Source organism: Macrobrachium nipponense, chromosome 5 (assembly GCF_015104395.2).
Source record: "Macrobrachium nipponense isolate FS-2020 chromosome 5, ASM1510439v2, whole genome shotgun sequence".
NCBI lineage: Eukaryota > Metazoa > Arthropoda > Malacostraca > Decapoda > Palaemonidae > Macrobrachium > Macrobrachium nipponense.
Window position 1 is genome coordinate 61,821,534 of NC_061107.1, and position 25,458 is coordinate 61,846,991.

The window sequence follows — 25,458 nt, forward strand, 5'->3', positions numbered from 1 at the left end:
GCAGTTATTCAAATACCTCAATTGAGGCACCCAGTGGAGCAAGGGCGTAAGTGCAACAGCAGCCAAAATAGAGTTAGCAGTACAACATTTTTCCTCAGGCTTTCCTCTATGTATCAGTAATTCCTATGTGACAGGCTTGCACAAGGGTGCTTCTCCACTGTCCCTTTAAACCAGGGGTGGTGCGTGCAAGGAGTGAACATTGGTCGTCTCTCTCTACCTATCTCCCACTCCGTCTCAACAACCAATGAAAACGCTCACAGACTTGGCTCACATTTCTATTGACTAACTTGGCTTGATGCTGCTCTTATATTGTATGATAGATAATGTTCCATTCTTTCTAATTGTCCCAACCTTTCTATTCTCTCATGCTCTGTTATTGTTTTTACTTTTTAAGAGTATTTTTGTAGAAATTACATATTTTATTTACTATGGCTGATAATTTTAATAATAGCGATCAACAAAAGATTGTTACTAGTGAAGGTGAAACTATTAACAAGTTAAGTTATTGTTGAGCTGGGAAAATACCAGGGGTGTGCCGATAAGCAAAATCCACCAATAACCGAAACTCTGTGATTTATGGTGCCATAATGGACTCGGCAACTGTACATTAGTTATGTGAAGATGGTGTTAGTAGTACGAATGATAGTTGTTGTACCATTAAAAAATATCAAAATAAATGAAGTAGCAAAGCTGATTCTACGTACGTCATGTTTCTCCTAAACATGAAGCCTAAAAGGAAAACGTTGTTTTGTTTGTTTCATCGCTGCCACAAACCCATCACAATGCAGAGTACACATGATCATTCTAAACTATTAACCCTTAAACGCCAAAGGGGTATAATAAAAATCGTCTCCCGTCTGCCTAGGGGGTCTCGGAGTGAGCGCCGAAGCGGAAAAAATATTTTTTTCAAAAAATCACAGCGCTCTTAGTTTTCAAGGTTAAGAGTTCATTTTTATCTCCTTTTTTTTGTCATTGCCTGAAGTTTAGTATGCAACCATCAGAAATGAAAAAAAATATCATTATCATATATAAATAATGCAATATATGATAGTGCAAAAACAAAATTTCATATATAATTGTATTCAAATCGCGCTGAGAGCAAAACGGTTAAAGCTAACGTTAGGAGTTAATTTTTTTTAGTTGTATTGTACACTAAATTGCAATCATTTTGGTATATAACACATTGTAAAACAATCAAAGCAACAGAGAAAATATTATCACAAAATGATGCATGAATTCGTAACTCGCGGATGTAAAAAAATTTTTTTTTTTCAAAAATTCACCATAAATCTAAATATTGTTCTAGAGACTTCCAATTTGTTTCAAAATTAAGATAAATGATTGAATATTACTATACTGTAAGAATTTTAGCTTACAATTGCAGTTTTCTACCATTTCGGACGAGTTAAAGTTGACCGAATGTCGAGTTTTTTTATATATTTTTTTTATATGCAAATATTTCAAAAATGAGAAAGGCTACAACCTTCAATTATTTTTTGTTGTATTTTACATGAAATTGCGCACATTTTCATATATAAACCTCTATGAAACGCCTAACATTAAATGGAGCAATTATTCCGAGAATGCGACGTACACATTTCGGAGATTTGCGGCGGAAAATCCGCACGCGGAGGGAAGGAAAGTTTTTATAAGAATTCACCATAAATCTAAATATTGTGCTAGAGACTTCGAATTTATTTCAAAATGAAGATAAATGACTGAATATTACTAGACTGTAAGAGTTTTAGCTTACAATTACGTTTTTCAACCATTTCGGTAGAGTCAAAGTTGACCAAACGTGGTTTTTTTTCTATTTATCGTGATTTATATACAAATATTTCAAAATTGATAAAAGCTACAACCATGGGTTGTTTTTAGTTGTATTCTACATGAAATTGCGCACATTTTCATATATAAAACTTTATGTAACGGCTAATTTAAAATGGTGCAAACATTACGACAACACGTATGATTTTTTCGGCGGAAGTTACCTCGCGGACGTAAGGAAAATTTTTTTTTTTTTATAAATTCACCATAAATCGAAATATTGTGCTAGAGACTTCCAATTTGTTGCAAAATGAAGGTCAATGATTGAATATTACTAGAATATAAGAGTTTTAGCTTACAATTGTGTTTTTTGACCATTTCAGTAGAGTCAAAGTTGACTGAAGGTTGAAATTTTGGCACTTATCATTATTTATATGAAAATATTTCAAAACTGATAAAAGCTACAACCATGGGTTGTTTTTAGCTGTATTCTACATGAAATTGCGCACATTTCCACATATAAAACTTTATGTAACGGCTAATTTAAAATGGTGCAAACATTACGACAATCGCACATATGATTTTTTCGGAAGTGTTCCCGCGCGGACGTAAGGAAAAAGTTTTTATTCATAAATTCACCATAAATCGAAATATTGTGTTAGAGACTTCCAATTTGTTGCAAAATGAAGGTAAATGGTTGAATATTACAAGAATATAAGAGTTTTAGCTTACAATTGCGTTTTTCGACCATTTTGGTAGAGTCAAACTTGACCAAAGGTTGAAATTTTGGCACTTATCATTATTTATATGAAAATATTTCCAACCTGATAAAAGATACAATCATGAGTATTTTTTTTTATTCTACATGAAAATGCGCACATTTTCATATATAATACTCTATGTAACGGCTAATTTAAAATGGTGAAAAAATGATGTTAAAGTGACGAAATAATTTCCGAGATGTCACTGATACTTTTTAGTGCGATAAGAAAGAAATTCCTGCTTACGTGCCTGCGTAACGATTGTAAACAAAACAACACCTTGATCAGTGAACTCCCAGCATCCCCCAAGGCGCGTTTTTCAAAAGTTTTCGGCTGGTAGGCCTATAAGTATTTTTCCGCAAATTTTTTTAAAAACTTTTCTATGTCGACGTAAATTACGTCCGGTCGGCACCCAAAAGACAATTTATCTCGACGTAAAATACGTCCAATAGACGTTTAAGGGTTAATTACTACCAGAATAACAATGATATTTTGTATTGAAAATGAATGTTACGTATATTCAAAACATTATTACTACCATGACTAGTAACATTAAAATTTTGAAAGATAATCTTGCTGTGAACGCTACCATAATTTGATTTTCATATACGTACTTACATTTTGTCAGCTGGCTGGCCTCGCATGGACAAAAGTCGATTTCACTGATATGAAATTACTCCACGAATAGCATTTTTATTATGAAGATATGACGATAATATAGAATTTAAAGAAATGGTTTTACGTATTTTGCTTAGGCTTCATCGCCGAGAGAGGGATTCTTTCTTCAGATCTCCATTACATGAAGAATGAGTAAAACTGTATTTTATTTTTACTTTTGGAAGCCACCATTGAAAATTCGACAGTGACAACCGAGAGAGAGATTCTTTCTTCAGATCTCCATTACATGAAGAATGAATAAAAATGTATTTTATTTTTACTTTTGGAAGCCACCATTGAACATCGACAGTGACAACTGAAACACAACTCAATAAACGCTCGATAGTTAGGACAGATAACGTCAGCAATCAGCTGTTTCTCTAGAGAGAGAGAGAGAGAGAGAGAGAGAGAGAGAGAGAGAGAGAGAGAGAGAGAGACTTGCCTGATTAGTTTGTAACACTGACAGATATCCATTAGCAAAAGTTGAATAATAGTTGTGTATTGAGAAAAATGATAATTTTAATAAAAATTTGTTTTACTGTGTCTATTGCATGTATTATTACTATATTATAGTACGTATTATGATATGAATAGTAATATTGTGCTAAAGACTTCCCGTTTGTTGCAAAATGAAGGAAATTGATTGAATATTACTAGACAGTAAGCGCTGTAGCTTACAATTGCAGTTTTCGACCATTTCAGTCAAGTTAAAGTTGAACGAAGGTAGAATTTTTTCTATTTATCGTTATTTATATGAAAATATTTCAAAACTGATAAAAGCTACAACCATGGGTTGTTTTTAGTTGTATTCTACATGAAATTGCGCACATTTTCATATATAAAACTTTATGTAACAGCTAATTAAAATAAAATGCAAACATTATGACAAGTGGACAAAAAATTTATGACCTTTTTTAGAAGAGTTTACCACCACCAACCAACCTTACCCCGCCCGCGCGGTAACGAAGGAAAAAGTTTATTTCATAAATTCACCATAAATTGAAATATTGTGTTAGAGACTGCCAATTTAATGCAAAATAAAGGTAAATGATTGAATATTATTAGAATGTAATAGTTTTAGCCTTACAATTGCGTTTTTTTACCATTTTTCGGTCGAGTCAAAGTTGACTGAAGGTTGAAATTTTGGCACATCATATTTATATAAAATATTTCAAAAATTGATAAAAAGCTACAACCATGAGTTGTTTTCAGTTGTATGCTACATGAAATTGCGCACATTTTCATATATAAAACTTTATGTAACGGCTAATTTAAAATGGTGCAAACATTATGACAATCTGAAGAAAAAATTTCTGATTTTTTTCGGAAGAGTTACCGCGCAGACGAAAGGAAACATTTTTTTTTTTCATAAATTCACCATAAGTCGAAATATTGTGCTAGAGACTTCCAATTTGTTGCAAAATGAAGGTAAATGGTTGAATATGACTAGAACGTAAGAGTTTTAGCTTACAATTGCGTTTTTCTACCATTTCGGTCGAGTCAAAGTTGACCGAAGGTTGATAATTTGGCACTTATCGTTATTTATATGAAAATATTTCAAAACTGATAAAAGCTACAAGCATGTGTGTTTTTTTAATTGTATTCTACATGAAATTGCACACATTTCCATATATAAAACTTTATGTAACGGCTAATTTAAAATGGTGCAAACATTACGACAATCGGACAAAAAATTTATGATTTCTTCGGAAGAGTTACCACGCGGACGTAAGGAAAAAGTTTTTTTCATAAATTCACCATAAATCGAAATATTGTGCTAGACTTCTAATTTGTTGCAAACTGAAGGTAAATGATTAATTTGTTGCAAACTGAAGGTAAATGATTGAATATTACTAGAATATAAGAGTTTTGGCTTACAATTGCGTTTTTCGACCATTTCGGTAGAGTCAAAGTTGACCGAAGGTTGAAATTTTGGCACTTATCGTTATTTATATGAAAATATTTCAAAACTGATAAAAGCTACAACCATGAGTTATTTTTTGTTGTATTCTACATGAAATTGCTCACATTTTCATATATGTATAATACTCCATGTAACGGCTAATATAAAATGGTGCAAAAATTACGTCAAAGTGACGAAATAATTTCTGAGATGTGTCGCTGATGCTTTTTACAAAATTTCAACTTCTTCACCACTTTCAATTTTCTGTATTTTCGTAGTAGTATCACTTGGTTCTTCCTTTTTGCTTACTCCTACTAAAGGCCTCTTTAAAAAATAACTATCCAAGGAAGATTGCTTCTGCCTGCTTTTGACAGTGTTCCTGAAATGACTCAGGCAAACGTCATCGAACTGCGAAACCATACGACCTGTGTCTCTTTTCTACGAATGATTGCACCTTATGAAAAGCAGCTAGAGCATCCTTAATTTCTGCCATTGTCATAAGAGTCCTCCTCGTCGCTGCTAGAGAACTCCTCTTGAACATCGTTATGTTGCATGGCCTCCAACTCCTTCAGGTCATCCGTCGTAAGCTCCTCTTGGTGCTCCTCGAGAAGGTCATTGATGTCGTACTCATCGACGACCAGCCCCATGGACTTGCCGAGTGCAACGATCTCGTCAAGATCTGGTTGCGAAACAGTTTCAGGATCGTCAACTGTTCCTGAATCTGCAGCACCAGCTTCGCCCACGTCGAATCCCTCGTAGTTTGGGCAGATACGGAATCAGGCCAGAGTTTCCTCCACGAGAAATTCAAGGTTCGCCTCGAAACCTCCTCCCAAGCTTGGTCGATCAGCCGGATGATATTATTATATCAAAATGCTCCTTCCAAAATTCACATAAGGTGAGGTTTGTGGTATCGGTGGTGTCGAAACATCTCTTGAAAAGATGTTTCGTATACAGCTTCTTGAAGTTCGATATCACCTGCTGGTCCATGGGCTGGAGAAGAGGGGTGGTGTTAGCCAGAAAATAACCTTGATAAACGAATACTCCGCTAGGATATCATCCTCGAGGCCAGGAGGGTGAGCAGGGGCATTGTCCAACAACAGCAGACATTTCAGAGGAAGGCGCTTCTCTTCCAAGATTTTCTTCACTGTCAGGCCGAAACACAGATTTACCCACTCGGTGAACAAAAGTCTCGTTACCCAGGCTTTTGAATTAGCCCTCCACATCACTGGAAGCTTCTCCTTGAGCACTTTGTGGGCCTTGAAGGCTCGAGGAGTCTCCGAATGATAGACAAGTATGGGTTTCACCTTGCAATCCCCACTGGCATTCCAACAAAGTGCAAGCGTAAGCCTGTCTTTCATAGGCTTATGCCCGGGTAGCTTCTTCTCTTCCTGCGTGATGTACGTCCGACGAGGCATTTTTTTCCAAAAAGGCCAGACTCATCACAGCTGAAGACTTGCTGAGAACTGTAGCCTTCGTTGAGTCATCTCGTCGAACGTCTTAATAGAGGCTTCGGCCACTTTCGTGTCCAAGCTGGCCGCCTCCCCACGCCGCACCACCGAATGGATGCCAGTCCATTTACGGAATTTTTTGAACCACCCATGAGAAGCCTTGAACTCTGGGGTTGGCGTTCATGTCCCTTCTCCTCCGTCGTCTTCGACCTGGGCAATCAAATCGCCGAAAATAGCGCCGGCCTTGTGGCAGATTGCCGTCTCCGTTATCGTATCGCCAGCAATTTCTTTGTCTTTTATCCAGACAAGAAGAAGCCTTTCCATTTCATCGTGCACGTGGCTCCTCTTGCTGGACAAAATAGTCATGCCCTTGGAAGGTGTAGCTGTTTTGAGGACATCCTTCTGCTTAAGGATGGTGCCTATTGTGAACGGATTTCAGCCGTATTCCTTGGCGATCACACTCAATCACATACCAGCTTCATACATTTTAATTATCTCCATCTTCGTCTCCAAAGAAAGCATCCTCTTCTTTCCGTGAATTTCAACTTTCTTGGGACCCATGACTACGTATATACTGTACGTAATTATGTTATGTAGGACGTATACGTATTTAGTAAAGTTCTCACATAACACTATAAAGTATATACTACATCGAAATCACTAACGAATTTACGTTAATAAACAAAATTGTACAGAACGCAGGAATACCGTGTGCGTACGATACTGATGATGCCGTGAAGTGGCCGAAAGAGCACGCCGCTACGTAGATGCATCATGGGAGAGATGCTGACCAATAGAAGAGAAGGATCTCATGGCGGTGACTAATATCAGGAACCAATAGGAGAGCGGGAGGATGGTGGCGAGTCTACTCAGTTGGCAGCGCACGAGTTTTAAAATTGTTATCGGTGGTCCGGGCGAATCTCGGACTTTACAGCAGCAACCTTTCGTATCTTGAACAATTTTCGTATGTAGAGCCGCAAAAATCTTCGTATTTGCTTTCGTATCTCGAGTTTTTCGTAAGTTGAGCCTTTCATATCTCAAGGTACCACTGTATAATGCTAAATATAATCTTTAACTTTTAGCTGAAGTTGAGGAAAAAATGTTTATCTGCTAATGACTATTATTGTGCATCGGCAACGTGGATGAAACTCCCACAAACTTTGGTGTAGTACCATCAAACTTGACCATAAACAAATTTGAGAGAAACGTGTTTTAATCAAAACTATTGGGCATAAAAGAACACATTTTACTGTTTTCACTCCAATAAAAGATAAATATGTACAGCTCGTCGTATTCTGATGAGATCAAGTGAAAATAGTGAACGGAATCTATTGATTTTTGTTTATGTAATCAACATGCCATGCCGTCAGTGCCATCTACTAAAGAAAAAAATAACTAAATTTAGTTAAAAAACTATGTTTTTAAGTGATATTTTGACTTGAAAACTTGAATAGAGTATCTTGAGATTCATTTGCGCTAACTAGAAGCAAGAAAGTCACTCTGATTTGAGTTCAATACAGCAAAACAAACTTATCTCACAATCGCCCTCAGCTGATTTACGAAACCAAAACATTGATTGCTATTGTTTGTATTTTATAATACAAACAAATAGTAATATGCAAATACATAAGCAGTAGTCCCCCATATTCGTGTTCCCTGGATTCACGGACTCTCACATTCGCAGATTTCTCTCTGGAACATTTCCCCCATTATTCACGGAAAATTCGCCTATTCCTGGTATTTTTTTGTGAGAAATATCTACAAATTCCTATTTTTTAAATCACTTTCATCACAGAATGCACTTTCTGTGAGAAAAAATTTTTTAGTGGATCTTTCTTGAGTTTTAACTAACAAAATAGGTGGCTTTAAGCATTTTTATAAGGGTTCCAACTGTTTGTGTGTTCTAACTTTTCACGGGGGGTCTGGTACACATCACCCACGATTACGGGAGGACCACTGTAATATTATTGGATGCAGTGAAGTAAAGCAAAACTTTTTAAAAGATCCACGGGAAAGATGCATATCCATTATGTTTGTATTTTATCTTACGATACTAATATGTGATTATTACATACTCGAACTTTATATCTCATGTATGATGCGACCCCCTTAAAATTAGCTCCAAATTAGCTCTTCAAAAGTTGCATGATACACAAGTATATATGGTAATCCATTAGATCAGTAAATTTCATCAAGATAGAAAATAGAACATTTCCGGAGTTCCAATCAATACACGAATGAACTGTGCCAGCTATATAAATTGCACCAAATCAAATCTTTATACACCTATATAACAGTAATTTATAGTACTTTAAAGTATATTAAAAGTTATGTACCAATTACATGCATATTAATAGTGAAAAGACAAAAAATGAAAAAACATTCATTTTCTGGGTTCTTAGAACTTTTGTCTAGTACTAGTAACTATACTAATTACACAAAGTATACATTATTATACGTATACCATTGGAAAATTAATTTACGTCTTACTTTATTTATCTTCATTTGACATTTTTATCCAAAATGCTAGTTTAGGCACAGAATGTGGAAAATATAAAAACATTGTGATTTTCAGGGGGATTTTGCCCCCTAAAAATTTTGCTAGGGGCCGCAGATGTCAGGGTTTTATTTTTTTTTGGTAACACTATGGACCTATAGGAAGACATTAGTGAAGAAATTTCTTGGTTGCAAATTCTGTCCAGGTTCAGAATTTAATTTGCCCTTATTAAAACAAAGTGTATCTGTTTTATTTCCTATTCCCTCATATTTACTTATTGATCACTTTTCCCAGAACCTGTCACCCTCTACATGCTGATTTTCTTTTGGAGCCCTCTTTATTTAGTCTGTTGAATCTTTTTATATGGGGTTTTAGTTGAAGATTTAAAGAGAAAAAATCAAGCAATAAAGAAACTTAAAAATAAAAATATACATTAAACTAAAATGGAAAAAATTGAAGGCATGTGCTTAAAACTTAGGAACAATTATGAACAAAAGTGTTCCATGGTTTGAAAGCTGAACTAGAAAAACAATAACTATTATTAATAAACAATATTAGTAATCATGATTTTTACACACATTTTTTTTACAGCCTATGCAGCTTAATAACAAACAAAACTTCATACAGATATAAATTTACTGGGTGTCATCCAAGTACTGCAGACACAACTGTGTATAGTAGAGCACTGCATGACTGAAAAATTATGAAATGCTTTACCTCCCTTTTGTGATTTTTGAAGAATCAATAACCCTATCACCTTTAGTTTCTTCATTATGGAAAAGCTTACAATCCTAGCGCACACTCAAATTCTGTTGAATACCCTAGAAATGTTATAAATTTCTTTATTTTTATCAAGGTGAAAGAGGTTAAATTGTAACAATTTAAATAGCAGAACATAACAAAACCTTGACTCAGCAATGATTATTGGTTTTTAAGGTTTTCTTTCTAGCATAAAGATGCCAATACAAACTAAACACCCGTGTCTTAAATTAAAAAAAAAAAAAAAAAACAACAAAAAAAAAAAAAAAAAAAAAAAAAAAAAAAAAAAAAAAAAAAAAAAAAAAAAAAAATACAGGACCAAAACCAAAAGTGTGGATGGTTTACAAGACAATTTTCTTACCTCCTGACAAACTGGTGTTTGATCCACGAGAGCCACTGGCACGGGACAACGAATGTGACGACCCCCAACGGCCACTGCTCTTCCTCATGCTGTTTGAACTGGAGCTCTCATATCTTCTCCCAATGTCTACAACACGCACACACAACATCACACATAAGCAAAAGGTGCAAGGTGCACACGGCAAGCCATGTCATGGTGCTTTATCTCAGTAATTTTTGAAAGAAGTGACAACTTCATCCATGTAATTATAGCAGAAGTATATGATTTTGTGCAAGTAACAATGTAAAAATGCCTGAGAAAGCTGCAGAAGCATTGAAATCAACACTACTCAGCAAGCTCAGATCAAAACTGCCATACATCATTACATATTCAACATGATCAGAGCAAAACCTTGACATTTAATAGTATAGATAATTAATTGTAGCCTTTTTCATTTTAAAAAACACCACTAATATATATTCATATTAAAATATCACAGAATTCAGGTCTGTGAATCAAGGCAAAGTGTTATAGCATATTTAAGCAAAACAAAGTCACTTCTAAAAAATCCTTATCATTGCATCATTATTTCAGACATGACTATTCCAGAATGTATATAATCAAGTCAGATTGGTTACTATAGCACAACCATGCAAACATGCTTGTATTATTGGTAAACAGTATTACAAATTATTACTCACCCTTCTTTAACAGCAATTAATTGTAAATTAAATACATAAAACCTCAACATTTTATTACCACTGATTAAAACCTTACCAGCAAGGTTTTGCGAGCTGCCTTTCTTCCCACTACTTGACATAAGTGGGCCATCCCCTGCATCAGACATTGAAGGAGCACCAGCCATAGTTTTGGGTCTTGGCCTACTGCTACTGCCTGGAGCTTTGTTTCTAAGTCGTACAGAAGGCTTCCCTTGAGATGAGCCTGGGCTATCTAACTGGAATCCAGGTGGTGGTTCATAAACTCTTCCCTGCAGCATAAGAACAGGAAATGAAAAATATGCTGACAAACACCAATACCCAGTAAACATACTATATACTATAATTCACAATACGTACCCAAAAACAACAGAGTTAAATTTCACAAACAATAATGCAACTCATGCTCAGTTAAGTTATATCAGCCACTTGACATGCAAAAGCTACCTGAAAATATTTTTAATGCAGCTTTAAAACTAATAATGTATTCATAACATTATAACAAAGCTACTTCCACAAAATAAAAGTTTGTAATAATATGGAAAAAAATCAATGTATAAACACTGATAACACTAGTAACATAGGATACGTAGTTCATTAGCAGGAAATAAAAAAAATTTTGAGAGATAAATATAGAAATTCTCAAGGTCAACACAAACGGTCACCTCAAGCAAGACAAAACCATATCTACTGCTACTACATAATTTCATAACTTTAAAAATTACTTGGCTATGTAACTAATTTTTTCCACTTACTGTAATATAGTATGGAATATAACAATTTACTATTTTCTATTTCCATTAATCATATAAAATTGTTCTGCAACAACAATGCTCTTTTTACACATACCTTTTACATCTTTCAAGAAAAAAGCTTTGACCAATTAAAAGATAACTCAGCACTAGGTACTTTAAACTGATAATCTATTGCTGCATGAAAACTGAACCAAGTTACAAAGTGCAATCAAATAAATTAAAATCTAATCCAAAAACTCTTATCAATTGTAGTAGCATAGTGCTATGGCATTACAGTATTTACAAAGTACCTCTTTTTCTGCCTCCTCCATTGCTTTCTTGATTTTATATCTTTCTAAGATCAATTCTCGCCTAGCTCTTTCTTCTTCTTTCTTTCGAAGTTTCTCGTCTTCTCTCTCTTTTTCTGCTTCCCGTTTGGCTAGGGCCTCCATCTCCTTTTTTCTTCTTGCAGCTTCCTGTTCTTCTTTACGCTTCATAGACATCATCATGAGACGTTCCTTCTTCTTCTCCATCTCTGATGCACTAGACTAGGGTAGGTAGTGATGTCAATTATGATGAACCCTATCCAATCTTCTTAATGTGATTTGATATAACATTCACCAAATATTCACAAAATAACAAGAATATGTCTGATATTTAGCACAGAAGTTACTGAAATGAAAACCTTCTGACTGCATTATGAAAATTTGCTGCTCAAGGTGTAAAGTGTAAGTAGTATATTTTCAAAGAAATTAAAGATCATGCTTTCTTCCTAAACACTCTTAGTGAGCAAAAATATAGTACCAAACTGGGCCAAGAAATCTACATAATCTTATGCCTGGTTATCTTATGCAGTCAAAGGGCTAACACAGTAAAACATAGTTGTACATCTTGTAGCATACATATACAAATTTTCAAGGGCACGGAAAACATGCATACCTCTTACAGTGCAACTGTAACTTAACTACAACAACAAAGAAACCAAAATAATTCACTTCAATACTGCTATTAAATAAAAATAAAAAAGCTGGAGCTAAAAAGAGAAAAATAAATCTTTTCACTACACTGTTCACTTCCTTTCACTGACCTCTATCAGCAACCTAGGCCTCTCCTCTTTATAAAAGGTAACAGAAGAACACTTACACAAATAAGAAGGTATACAGTAAAAGCATACTTTAAATAATGGATTAAGTTCAGTGTCAACATTATAAACCAATTCTAACAATGCAGGTACTCTCTCATCTGCAACCAACTTTCCCAATTAAAATTGTCTAAATTAAATTTAACATTAGCCATGCAATTTTTGTTCCTCAAAACATGAAACTTTTAATCTACATTCAAGGATTTTCAAAAGTTCAATACTATAAATACAAATTAGATGTAATAAAGCACACCCATTTCCTTGAAAAATAAATAATGCACGACAAGTCCCTATTATTCAAATGTCTAAGATTTATTAGGTATTGGATGATATGGATATCCCAGGACAGCAAGACTATTGTAAGAAATAAATCATTCCATGTTTACTTTGACAATTTTCAACTTTAATACATCTCAATTAACTTTTCTGAATATGACTGGTATTAGGCTAGCTATGAAAGAGTTAAGCATGGAATGGCAGAAACCATTAAAGAATGAAAAACACAATAACCTAGACAACAGAGAGTTTAAGATAAACTAATGTAGAAGGGAAGACGAAAATAAAGCATTAAGAAAGTAATCCTACAAAATACATAATAAGAATAGTATATGAAATAAAAATGGGAAGATCAGAGAAACAGTGAAATGAATTTATCAAATTAACATCAAATATATATACACAAGGCAGGCTGGAGTGACACACTAATATAGAGATGCAAGTTCCACAACTATGAATACCATAGTGTTTTAAGGCAGTATTATTATTATTTGGTCTAATTAGACTGCTCAGTTAAATACTAAACTCTCTCAGGGCTGGCAGTCAAAACTTCGACTAGAGATTGTACTTTGCCACAAGTTGTAATGTACTTTTCCATATTTTCCTCATTTATGTAAGTGGAAATGCATACTAATGTATGAAAGGAAGATACACATACTATTGTGTTTTGTTGTATTTATATTTAGTTGGGTAAAGCGTTGCTTTTGGTTATTTCATATATTAGTTTGTAAGTGTACGTGTAATACCACTTTTAAGTGTCGGTCATAGTTTGTTTGTTGATTTGATAGTCATTTTTTGTTGATCAGCCACAACCACAAATTCAGCTATAGTTCCCATAAAACCGATTGTACTGGAAATGGCTCATGTAAACAGTCTTAATTAAGCAGCCATCCAGACAAGACCTTGTCCTGCAATCTCCAAGTAGTCACTGGGATCTCAGAGCCTTAATCACTTGAGTATTCCTAACTTAAAGCTCATTTGGAGAAACCCCTTCTGAGGATATGCAAATCTAATGATGGGAGGAATTTTCTTTTGATGTTCTTTGGATGGGAGGAATTTTCTTTTGATGTTCTTTGGATAAGAATAATGAGAAGGAGACTGCTAGACTAGGGATAACGAGTCCGCCATTCACTTTTACAGCAAGTTAATATCATTTACATAGAACTTAGGCTACAATTTGGTTAGTACATATATTTAAATTCACTTTAGGCTATGTAATTCCTTGTGATTTGAAAAGCTCTACCATTTCAATGTGAATTGTAATAAAATGGTGCCATGACTAGGATTATGTAATTCGTTGTTACATCAGTGATCTGTGTAGTTGGCATTGTTTATTTTAAGGATTGTTGTGATATTTGGAGATAAAAGACAAGATGTGACCAGCTGATGGTGGCGGCCATATTTTAATTAGTCACGTGTTACCCTAGCCTGAATGGATCAGTAGTAGGATCCATTTGGTCAATCACCACCTAGCCTATGCTGCAGAGATGCCTATGCTTTCGCCAGGATTGGTAAATACCAGGTGGTGCTCAAGCCAACCCAAGAAGTTACGCTAAGTTAGGTTAAACGAAATGATGATTGATGTATTTCCACTTTGCAAATAGTTTGTTTTTTTAGGTTTAATGGTAATTTGAGAGACTTAAGAGATGGTGGGATTTAAATCGAATAAAATCCTATGTTGTACACAGTGATTGTATGTAGTCAAGGTCAAATATATAATATAAAATAATATATATATATATATAAATATATCATATATATATTATATATATATATATATATATATATATAGATATAATATATATATAATATATTATAATATTATAACTACTTAATATATATATACTCTAATATATATATATATATATATATACTATATATTAATACCTTCATTATATATAATTATATATATATATATATTACTATATACTATATATATATATCTTATATATAATATTATATATAATATATAGTATATATATATATATAAGTAATTATATATATACATATGATATATATTATTAATTATATATATATAATATATTATATTATATATATATTATATAATATATAATATATAAGTAATATATAAATATTAAAATTATATATTATATATTAATAAATAATAATAAATATATATATATATATATAATATATATTATATATATAAAATAATAAATCATAAATATATATATAATATATAAATATATAAATATTATATATATATATATATTATATATATATATATATAATATATAATAGTATATATATATAATATATATATATATAATATATATATAACACACACAGTGGTACCTCGACATACGAAATTAATCCGTTCCGAGACGGCCTTCGTATCATGAGCTTTTCGTATTTTGAACCGCATTTTACATGTAAAATGCCTAATCCGTTCCAAGCCCTACAAAAACACCCCAGTAAATTATATTTCCAGGCTTTGAACACATGTTCTAGGGTTATGACGCCGATCCGACAGAAGAAATATGACTCCAAAAAGGCAAAATACTGTACATACTTGAGTAGTATTCAACTGCATGCAATTTTCAACCCCATTTTTACTGCATATATTAGGACTTTAGCATATGTCCCTTAGCAATAAGCCTCGCCTATGTTAGCAGTTGCTACTGTAGCCTAGTCTATGATTCTGACATCTAAACCTAAGAAGCTAAAAGCTTAGAATATGCCAATAAAATTTATAAATAATCAGTATGTACTCATTTCAAATAATTATTAATTATTCATTAACTATAATACACAAACCAAAAAAAAAAAAAAAAACTTCCAACTGTTTGTTTACATTCAGCACTTACGAGTACCGAACGATCGCCAAGCAAACACTTTTCCTAGCACACAGTAAGCCATAAATTTTCATTATCTCTCTTCAACTAATGAAACTACCAAACAGTATAATAAACCATTCATTTCTACTCTTTATTCTATTTTTACCTAATGGAGATACAGAGTTACTGACAGCTGCTATAATGAAACATATACGTAATATTAAAACAGAAGAAGAATTCTAGAAAATACATATTTGTTGGCTCCGATGATAGCAGTCTGATTTATTTTATATTTTATGATATCTAATTCACAATTTTTTTTTTATTAAATGTATTGCATGTACTCATTTCAAATAATTATTAAGTAACCATTAACTAAAATAAACAATCAAACAAAACAAAAAAAAGCTTCCAAACTTCTGTTTACGTTCAGCACTTGCGAGTACCGAACGATCGCCAAGCAACCACTTTCACCTAGCACACAGTACGTACAGTAATCAAATTTTCATTATCTCTCTTCAAGTACTGAAACTACCAAACAGTATAAAAACCATTCATTTCTATTCTTTATTCTATCTTTACCTAATGCTTTTTTATTATCCCTCTTACGCCGATTGGAAGTATTAAACGTCGAGTCAAAATGTCTCCCGTATGCCGATTGGACGTATCATATGTCGGCTCAAAAAAGTTTTTTTTTAAATTTGCGGAAAAATACTTATAGGCCTACCAGCCAAAAACTTTTGAATCACGCGCCTTGGGGGGTGCGGGAGTTCACGGATCAAGGCGTTGTTTTGTTTACAATCGCTACGCAGGCGCGCAAGCGCGAATTTCTTTCTTATCGCACTAAAAAGTATCAGTGACACATCTCAAAAATTATTTCGTCACTTTGACATAATTTTTGCACCATTTTAAATTATCCTTTACATGAAGTATTATATATGAAAATGTGCGCAATTTTATGTAAAATACAACAAATAAATACTCATGATTGTAGCTTTTTATAGTTTTTGAAATATTTCATATAAATAACGATAAGTGCAAAAATTTCAACCTTCGGTCAACTTTGACTCCACAGAAATGGTCGAGAAACGCAATTGTAAGCTAAAATTCTTATATTATAGTAATATTCAATCATTTACCTTCATTTTGCAACAAATTGGACGTCTCTAGCACAACATTTTGATTTATGGTGAATTTATGAAAAAACTTTTTCCTTACGTTCGTGCGATAACTCTTCCGATAAATTTTTTCGTGCAATTGTCCTAATATTTGCACCCTTTTAAATTTGCCGTTACATAAAGTTTTATATATGGAAATGTGCGCAATTTCATGCACAATACAACAAAAAACAACCCATGGTTGTAGCTTTTATCAGTTTTCAAACCTTTTCATATAAATAACGTTAAGTGCAAAAATTTCAACTTTCGGTCAACTTTGACTCTACCGAAATGGTTGAAAAACGTAATTGTAAGCTAAAACTCTTATATTCTAGTAATATTCAATCATTTACCTTCATTTTGCAACGACTTGGAAGTCTCTAGCACAATATTTCGATTTATGGTGAATTTATGAAAAAAAAAAAAACATTTTCCTTACGTCCGCGCGGTAACTCTTCCGAAAAAATCACAATTTTTTTTGTGCGATTGTCGAAATGTTTGCACCATTTTAAATTAGCTGTTACATAAAGTTTTATATATGAAAATGTGCGCAATTTCATCTAGAATACAACTAAAAATGATTGAAGGTTGTAGCTTTTCTCTATTTTCGAAATATTTGCATATAAATCACGATAAATAGAAAAAAAATCATGTTCGGTCAAATTTGACTCTACCGAAATAGTTGAAAAACGCTATTGTAAGCTAAAACTCTTACGGCCTAGTAATATTCCGTCATTTTTCTAAATTTTGAAACAAATTTGAAGTCTCTAGAACAATATTGTGATTTATGGTGAATTTTTGAAAAATATATTTACCTTCACTCCGCGTGCCGATTCGCAGCTGCAAGTCTCCGAAATACGTACATCGCATTATCCTAATATTTGCTCCTTTTCATATTAGCCATTTTATAGAGTTTCATATATCAAAATGTGCGCAAATTCATGAAGAATACAATAAAAAACAATTGAAGGTTGTAGCTTTCTCCATCTCCGAAATATGTGCATATAAAAAAATATATATAAAAATTTCGACATTCGGTCAAATTTAACTCGTCCGAAATGGTCGAAATCTGCAATTCTAATCTAAAACTCTTACAGTATCGTAATATTCAATCATTTGTCTTAATTTTGAAACAAATTGGAAGTCTCTAGAACAATATTTAGAATTACGGTGAAATTTTGAAAATAACATTTTTTTACTTCCGCGCGTTACGAATTCGTACATCATTTTGTGATAATATTTTTCCGGTGTTGCTTTTATTGTTTTACTATGTATTATATATCAAAATTATTGCAATTTAGTGTAAAATACAACGAAAAAAAAGTAACTCGTTAGCTTTGACCGTTTTTTGCACAGCGTGATTTGAATACAATTATCTATGAATTTTCTTTTTTTCGCTACCATATATCGCATTATTTACATATGATAATGATATTATTTTTCATTTCTGATGATTGCATACTAAATTTCAGGCAATGACAAAAACATGAGCCAAAAATAAACTCTTAATCTTCAAAACTAAGCGCGCTGTGATTTTTTGAAAAAATTATTTTTTCCGCTTCCGCGCTCACTCCAAACCGGCGCCGGCATACGGGAGAGGTTTTGAGTTTTAGGGCTTCGGCATAAGAGGGTTAAATGTGTTGCATGAATAAGTTTTTCAATTTACAGCATCCTTTTACCAACAGAATACATAGAGCACATGCTGACCAATAGGAGAAAAGGATCTTATGGGGTGACTAGCATCAGGAACCAATGGAAGAACAGGAGGATGGTGGCGAGTTTACTCAGTTGGCGGCGCGCGAGTTTTAAAAATTGTTCTCAGTGGTCTGGGCGAATCTCTGGACTTTACAGCAAAAACCTTTCGTAACTTGAACTATTTTCATATGTAGAGCCAAAAAAATCTTCGTATTTGCTTTCGTATCTCGAGTTTTTCGTAAGTTGAGCCTTTCGTATGTCGTGGTACCACTGTATATATGATATATATATATATATAATATATATATTATTATATATATTCACTTATCTATATATATATAGATATATATATATATATAATAAACTAAAATTGGGGATATTTCTCAAAGAAAAATATCGCGAATAATGCGGGGAAACACTCCCGAGAGAAATCCGCTAATGTGTAATTCCGCAAATCTGGAGAACGCGAATACGGGGGTTCCACTGTACATATATACTATAAGCGGTAATGATCTACCATTGATTGATAAATTTTAAAGAGTTATGGCCAATTTTAAATATTATATTTGCTGGAGCAGTATATATACTTGTATTGGCTGACAGTTAATATCCTTTTTTCGTATTAAAAGTGATAACCAATTGGTCAAAAAAGGTTGAAACCACTATTGGTACAGGTGATATTAACAGTATTTCTTCACTGGGAGACTCATTGAAGGAATATTTGCAGAAAATCCAGCAATTGGATAGTGAAATATTGGAGCTAACACATCCCACAGGAAAGCCTGACCAAATTATGATTCAAGCAGAATATAGCATAAAAGTAGGCACTGAAATTCATAGCCTCCATTACAAGTCTTCTACCTGTAAAGAGTGAACCTAGTGCACCAATATTGCCTGTCAAAGCTAGTGTAAAGTTGCATAAATTAGACATCAAACATTTCGGTGGTGATGTTGGAATGGAATTCATTTTGGGAACTGTTTGAAGTATCGGTACACCAACATACTGACTTTGAAAGTATATACAAAAGTTTTCTTATTTGAAGGTCTTACTTATATCTGGTTTTAAATTAGGAGGCAAATATTTACAAGCAGTGAACTTGTTTAAAGTAGCTTATGGCAGGAAGGACAAAATAATGTCGTATTTAGTTAAAAAAAGCTTCCAGACTGAGACTCCTAATGCAGATGCAGAGTGGCACAAAGATTCTGAGCGCAATCTATATGCGCATAAGATCATTGGAGAGTAAACAGTTAGAATTGTATACCATCTTGTTCTATACCAAACTACCTAGTAGTGTAAGTGAAATAATTAAACAAAAGTGGGGAAGATTGACTTAAATTTTACACCAACAAAAATATATCTTGAAGAGGAAATACACAATTTGAGGGCTTTTCCACAGACTGAACTAGTGAACACCAATTCTGTAACTACCGTATCTTTCACAGTAAAACAGGTGCAGTTTGTGGGGGAAAAAAAAGTGGGGCTTAAAAATACAAACAAGGTTACCTTGAAGGTAAACCAAGTTCAAGGATGTGCACTTCGTGGAGGCAGCACACATGGACACATTTTAAGACTCTTGTAACCAGAAGAGGAAAGACAAAAAAAATTAAACTCTGGGCCTGTGTTCGGTATGCACACCCAATAAACATTTCGGCTCCAATTGTGACAGGTAGTCTGTAATAATGTTGCAAGTGTTAGACACCATAGACTATTTGTAATCTAACCCAACCAAAGACTAAGGAAGGTGGGTACAAGTTGGAAGCTCCCTCGGACAAGTATTGAACAAGGAAATAAGAAGACTAAGCAGTTGATCTTACCTACAGCCACAATAACTCTAAAAGGTAAAAAGAGGTCACATTGTGTGAAAGAGAGGGTTGTTGTATACCTGTGCCAAGAGATCTTTCATAAAGAGATCTGCTCTTGAAGGACTCCAATATAAGAGCAAAGAAGTTGAGAACATATCATTGGGAAGTTATTTGACTTCCAAACCAGTCAAACAATATGAGATGGTAAATATTGTTGTAACTCACTGGGGGTAGGTTAACCCTTAGTGGAAGGGCAAAAAAAAAAAAAAATCAAAATGCAGCTCCTCAGGCCGAGTAAACTTTGAGGTCGGCCAATTTATGGAGAGAGAGAGAAAAAAAAACATATAAATGAAAAGAAGATATGCAAATGCACATGGTGAGTGAAAATAAAATTCTAAAAAATTTTCCCTACCTTCCACGAGAAGTTGAAAATGACTACATGTTTACAACCCCTTGTGGGTCCTCTTTTACGAGACAATCATAAATTTTACCATCTTATATATGTTTTTTCTAATAAATAATTTGATTTTATTGTTTAAAATTATAATTACAGCTCACACAATATCAAAACAGATACGCAATAAAATCAGTAACAAATTCTCTGCATATTTGTTGAAAAACATTAACGTAAATTTACAAAGAACGAACATTCAGGAACTTTTTTATTTGTACATGTTTTTTCTAACATTACTTTGCACTATCTTTGCAAAATTACATTTACAACCGACATACCATCACAAAAGACAAAAACAAAAACCAAAAACAACCCCTTGGTATATTTATGAGCAAATCTACAAAAATATTTCATACGAGACAAAGATGCAGTACATTCTCCCTTGAAATCAGAAGCAGAACCGAAATCCTGAAATGCCAGATTCAAGATTTCAGCCAATGAAAAGTTGCCATTAGTGATTTTAATGGGCTAAAGAAGTATTAGCACTCCTTTCCTGGCCGCTTCCTTCCATATCGATGGCGCTTAATATTGCTTATCTACAGGATCAATCCATCCACCACCTCAAACCTGTTATTACTACTCTGAGAAGCTATCCTTCCATTCAGGGTTAATGCATGTGGATTGTAGTGGTGGGTGAGCTGCCAGAATATACAAAGAAATTCGATATTAAGAAGAATTTAAGGTCGTTGTGTAAAACGAAAATGAGCCTGGCTGATAAAGACTTTCATTTACTCATTGAGAAACAATCGCCTACAGAGTTGTTAATAGGGGTTGACAATGTGTACAACATAGTACTACATCCAGGGTTTCAACCAAATATAGTTGCTACCAACTATATTTGGTTGTGGTAATCAGAACCTGTAGTTCTCCTCCAACCAAAGAGGGTCATGTTTTTATTTTAAAACCAGCAGTGGAAACAGACAAGATAACTATGACTGACTACTCGTTTAAAAGGACCAAGAGAAATCTTGAAACTTTGTGGAGCTTGGATCACTTAGGTATTAACTGCGGAGATAATGGAACAAGAAAAGAAGGTATTGGAGAACTTTGAGAGTACTGTAACCAATTCTGAAATTGACAAACAGTATGTTGTGACATTGCCTTGGAAGGACAATAGGAGTAAATTAACGTCCAACTTTGGATAGGCTCTGAAAAGATTAAAGCAACAGTGTGTTAATATTTGGGAGGACACTCAAGTGTCTGGAACACTCAGAAAATCCTGAAGGATCAGGAGGATAGGAGGTTCATAGAAAGAGTGGAATATTTTAAAACTGATGAAGACTCATTTCTTGGCAGATCATGGTGTTAAAAAGGACAGTGCAACAACCCCTATTAGGATAGTATTTGACTGTTTGGTCAAACGGGAAAAATGGGTTGAGCTTGAACCACTGTTTATGCACAGGACCGCATATAACAGCGGACCTACTCAAAGTTCTACTGTAGTGTAAGAAAAAAATCACTTTTGCCTCTGCGTATTAGTAACTGAACAAGCGACTCAAGTCTTAAGTATAGACTGGGATGAAAAGAAAGATACCTTGACATTACATCCTACTAAGATAAATAAGTCCAGTCAAACTAAGAAAGAAGTGATAAGAACAGTTGCACAAATTTATGATCCATTAGGAGTACTTCCATCTGTCACTATTAGGGCAACAATATACTTTCAGAATTTGTGGAAGCAACAGTTGGATTGGGATAATCAACTCCCGAGCCCATTACAAAGGCAATGGGTCGAGTTATCTGAAGACTTGGAGAAATGTCTTGATAATTCTTTTCCTAGGCATACTAGCTTAGGTTAGGGGGACCCCTCACACATATTCTGCCGTGCTAGTGAGTCAGTATATGGTTGTGTAGCATTTAGTTAAGAACCAAAACTCATTTAATGATGGCAAAGGCAAGAGAAGTGCCCATTAACCCTGTAACGCCAATTGGACGTATTAAACATCAATATAAATTGTCTGTTGGGTGCCGATTGGACGTATGGTACGCCGATATAAAAAAAAAAATTTTAATTTGCGGAAAAATACTTATAGGCCTACCAGGCAAAAAATTTTAAATCACGCGCCCTGGGGGATGCTGGGAGCTCACGGATCAAGGCATTGTTTTGTTTACAATCGTCAACCAGGTGCGCAAGCGCGAATTTCTTTCTTCTCGCACTAAAAAACATCAGCGACACATCTCAGAAATTATTTCGTCATTTTGACATAATTTTTGCACCATTTTATATTAGCCGTTACATAGAGTATTATATATGAAAATGTGCACAATTTTATGTAGAATACAACTAAAAATAACTCATGGTTGTAGCTTTTATCAGTTTTGAAATATTTTTATATAAATAACAATAAGTGCCAAAATTTCAACCTTCGGTCAACTTTGACTCTACTGAAAGGGTCGAAAAACGCAATTGTAAGCTAAAACTCTTATATTCTAGTAATATTCAATCATTTACCTTCATTTTGCAACAAATTGGAAGTCTCTAGCACAATATTTCGATTTATGGTGAATTTATGTAAAAACTTTTTCCTTACGTCCGCACGGTAACTCTTCCGAAAAAAATCAGAAATTTTTTCCGTCCGATTGTCGTAATGTTTGCACCGTTTTAAATTAGCCATTACATAAAGTTTTATATATGAAAATGTGCGCAATTTTATGTAGAATATAATTAAAAACAATCCATGGTTGTAGCTTTTATCAGTTTTGAAATATTTTTATATAAATAACAATAAGTGCCAAAATTTCAACCTTCGGTCAACTTTGACTCTACCAAAATGGTCGAAAAATGCAATTTTAAGCTAAAACTCTTATATTCTAGTAATATTCAATCATTTACCTTCATTTTGCAACAAATTGGAAGTCTCTAGCACAATATTTCGATTTATGGTGAATTTATGAAAAAACATTTTCCTTACGTCCGCACGGTAACTCTTCTGAAAAAAATCAGAAATTTTTTCCATCCGATTGTCGTAATGTTTGCACCATTTTTAATTAGCAGTTACATAAAGTTTTATATATGAAAATGTGTGCAATTTCATGTAGAATACAACTAAAAACAACCCATGGTTGTAGCTTTTATCACTTTTGAAATATTTTCATAAAAATAACAATAAGTGCCAAAATTTCAACCTTTGGTCAACTTTGACTCGACCGAAATGGTAAAAAAACGCAATTGTAAGCTAAAACTATTAAATTCTAGAAATATTCAATCATTTACCTTTATTTTGCAACAAATTGGAAGTCTCTAGCACAATATTTTCGATTTATGGTGAATTTATGAAATAAACTTTTTCCTTACGTCTGCGGGGTAACTCTTCCGAAAAAATCATAAATTTTTTGTCCACTTGTCGTAATGTTTGCACCATATTAAATTAGCCATTGCATAGAGTTTTATATATGAAAATGTGCGCAATTTTATGTAGAATACAACTAAAAACAACCCATGGCTGTAGCTTTTATCAGTTTTGAAATGGTTGAAAACTGCAATTGTAAGCTACAACACTTACAGTCTAGTAATATTCAATCACTTACCTTCATTTTGCAACAAACGGGAAGTCTCTAGCACAATATTTCGATTTATGGTGAATTTTTGAAAACTGCTTTTTTTTACGTCCTCGCGTTAGGAATTCATGCATCATTTTGTGATATTTTCTCAATGTTGCCTTGATTGTTTTACAATGTGTTATATACCAAAATGACCGCAATTTAGTGTAAAATACAACGAAAAAAAATTTAACTCGTTTGGTTTAACTGTTTTGCTCACAGCATGATTTGTATACAATTCTATATGAAATTTTTTTTTCACGCTGTCATATATCCCAATATTTATATATGATGATATTTTTTTTTTCATTTCTGATGGTTGCATACTAAACTTCAGGCAATGATAAAAAAAGGAGCCAAAAATGAACTCTTAATCTTGAAAACTAAGCGTGCTGTGATTTTTTGAAAAAAAACATTTTTTGCGCTTCGGCGCTCACTCGCGAACGCCGCCGGCATACAGGAGACAATTTTTAAAATACTGCTTCAGCGTTTAAGGGTTAAAGAATTCTGTTTCAAAAGTTGAATTGTTGACAAGTGTTGCTGGCAGCAAGAACAGCCAAATCCTTTGAGAAGGAAGAGTTTGTTGAACTGTTTGTTTGGTCGGACAATAAAGTTGCCCTAAGTTCACCAGTATCAAAAAATATTCTGCCTGTATTTGTGAGGAATACGGTACAGGAAATAAACTTTAATTCCAGAGGCGGTGTTATCCTATGTGCCTAAGAATGACAATCCCAGTGACTGGTAAACACTTGGGAAAAGGAAAGTCTTTTCCCGTGGGAGGGACTCCCTTGGTTAAAAAAATTCCTCTTGGGTGGATGAACATTTTGGTCAATATTGTAAGGGAAAGAACTCCAAGAGACAAAGAATAAGACAATGTATCGTTCTCATGCAAAGGGAATTTTTCTAAGAGGAATACGAGAGTTTGATGAAGGGGGTAAAACCAAAACTAGCTCTCGTACACCAGTTGAATCTTTACCTGGACAACAGAGTAATAAGGTGTAAGGGTAGACTA

The 25,458-nt window shown here is 33.7% G+C and overlaps 1 protein-coding gene across 18 annotated transcripts in view; it reads right to left on the bottom strand.

Annotated features, from left to right (window-relative positions):
- Positions 1-25,458, bottom strand: part of LOC135215372 (uncharacterized) — a 331,802-nt gene that overhangs the window by 66,893 nt on the left and 239,451 nt on the right. For 14 of the 18 annotated variants that reach the window (XM_064249937.1, XM_064249943.1, XM_064249935.1 and 11 more), the window contains 3 exons: positions 11,894-12,130; positions 10,910-11,120; positions 10,154-10,279 (listed from right to left, as the gene is read on the bottom strand). In XM_064249937.1, coding sequence (XP_064106007.1) covers positions 10,154-10,279; positions 10,910-11,120; positions 11,894-12,130 — 574 coding nt within the window. The remainder of the gene's footprint in view (positions 1-10,153; positions 10,280-10,909; positions 11,121-11,893; positions 12,131-25,458) is intronic. The other 4 variants (XM_064249947.1, XM_064249936.1, XM_064249944.1 and 1 more) reach the window with 2 other exon arrangements.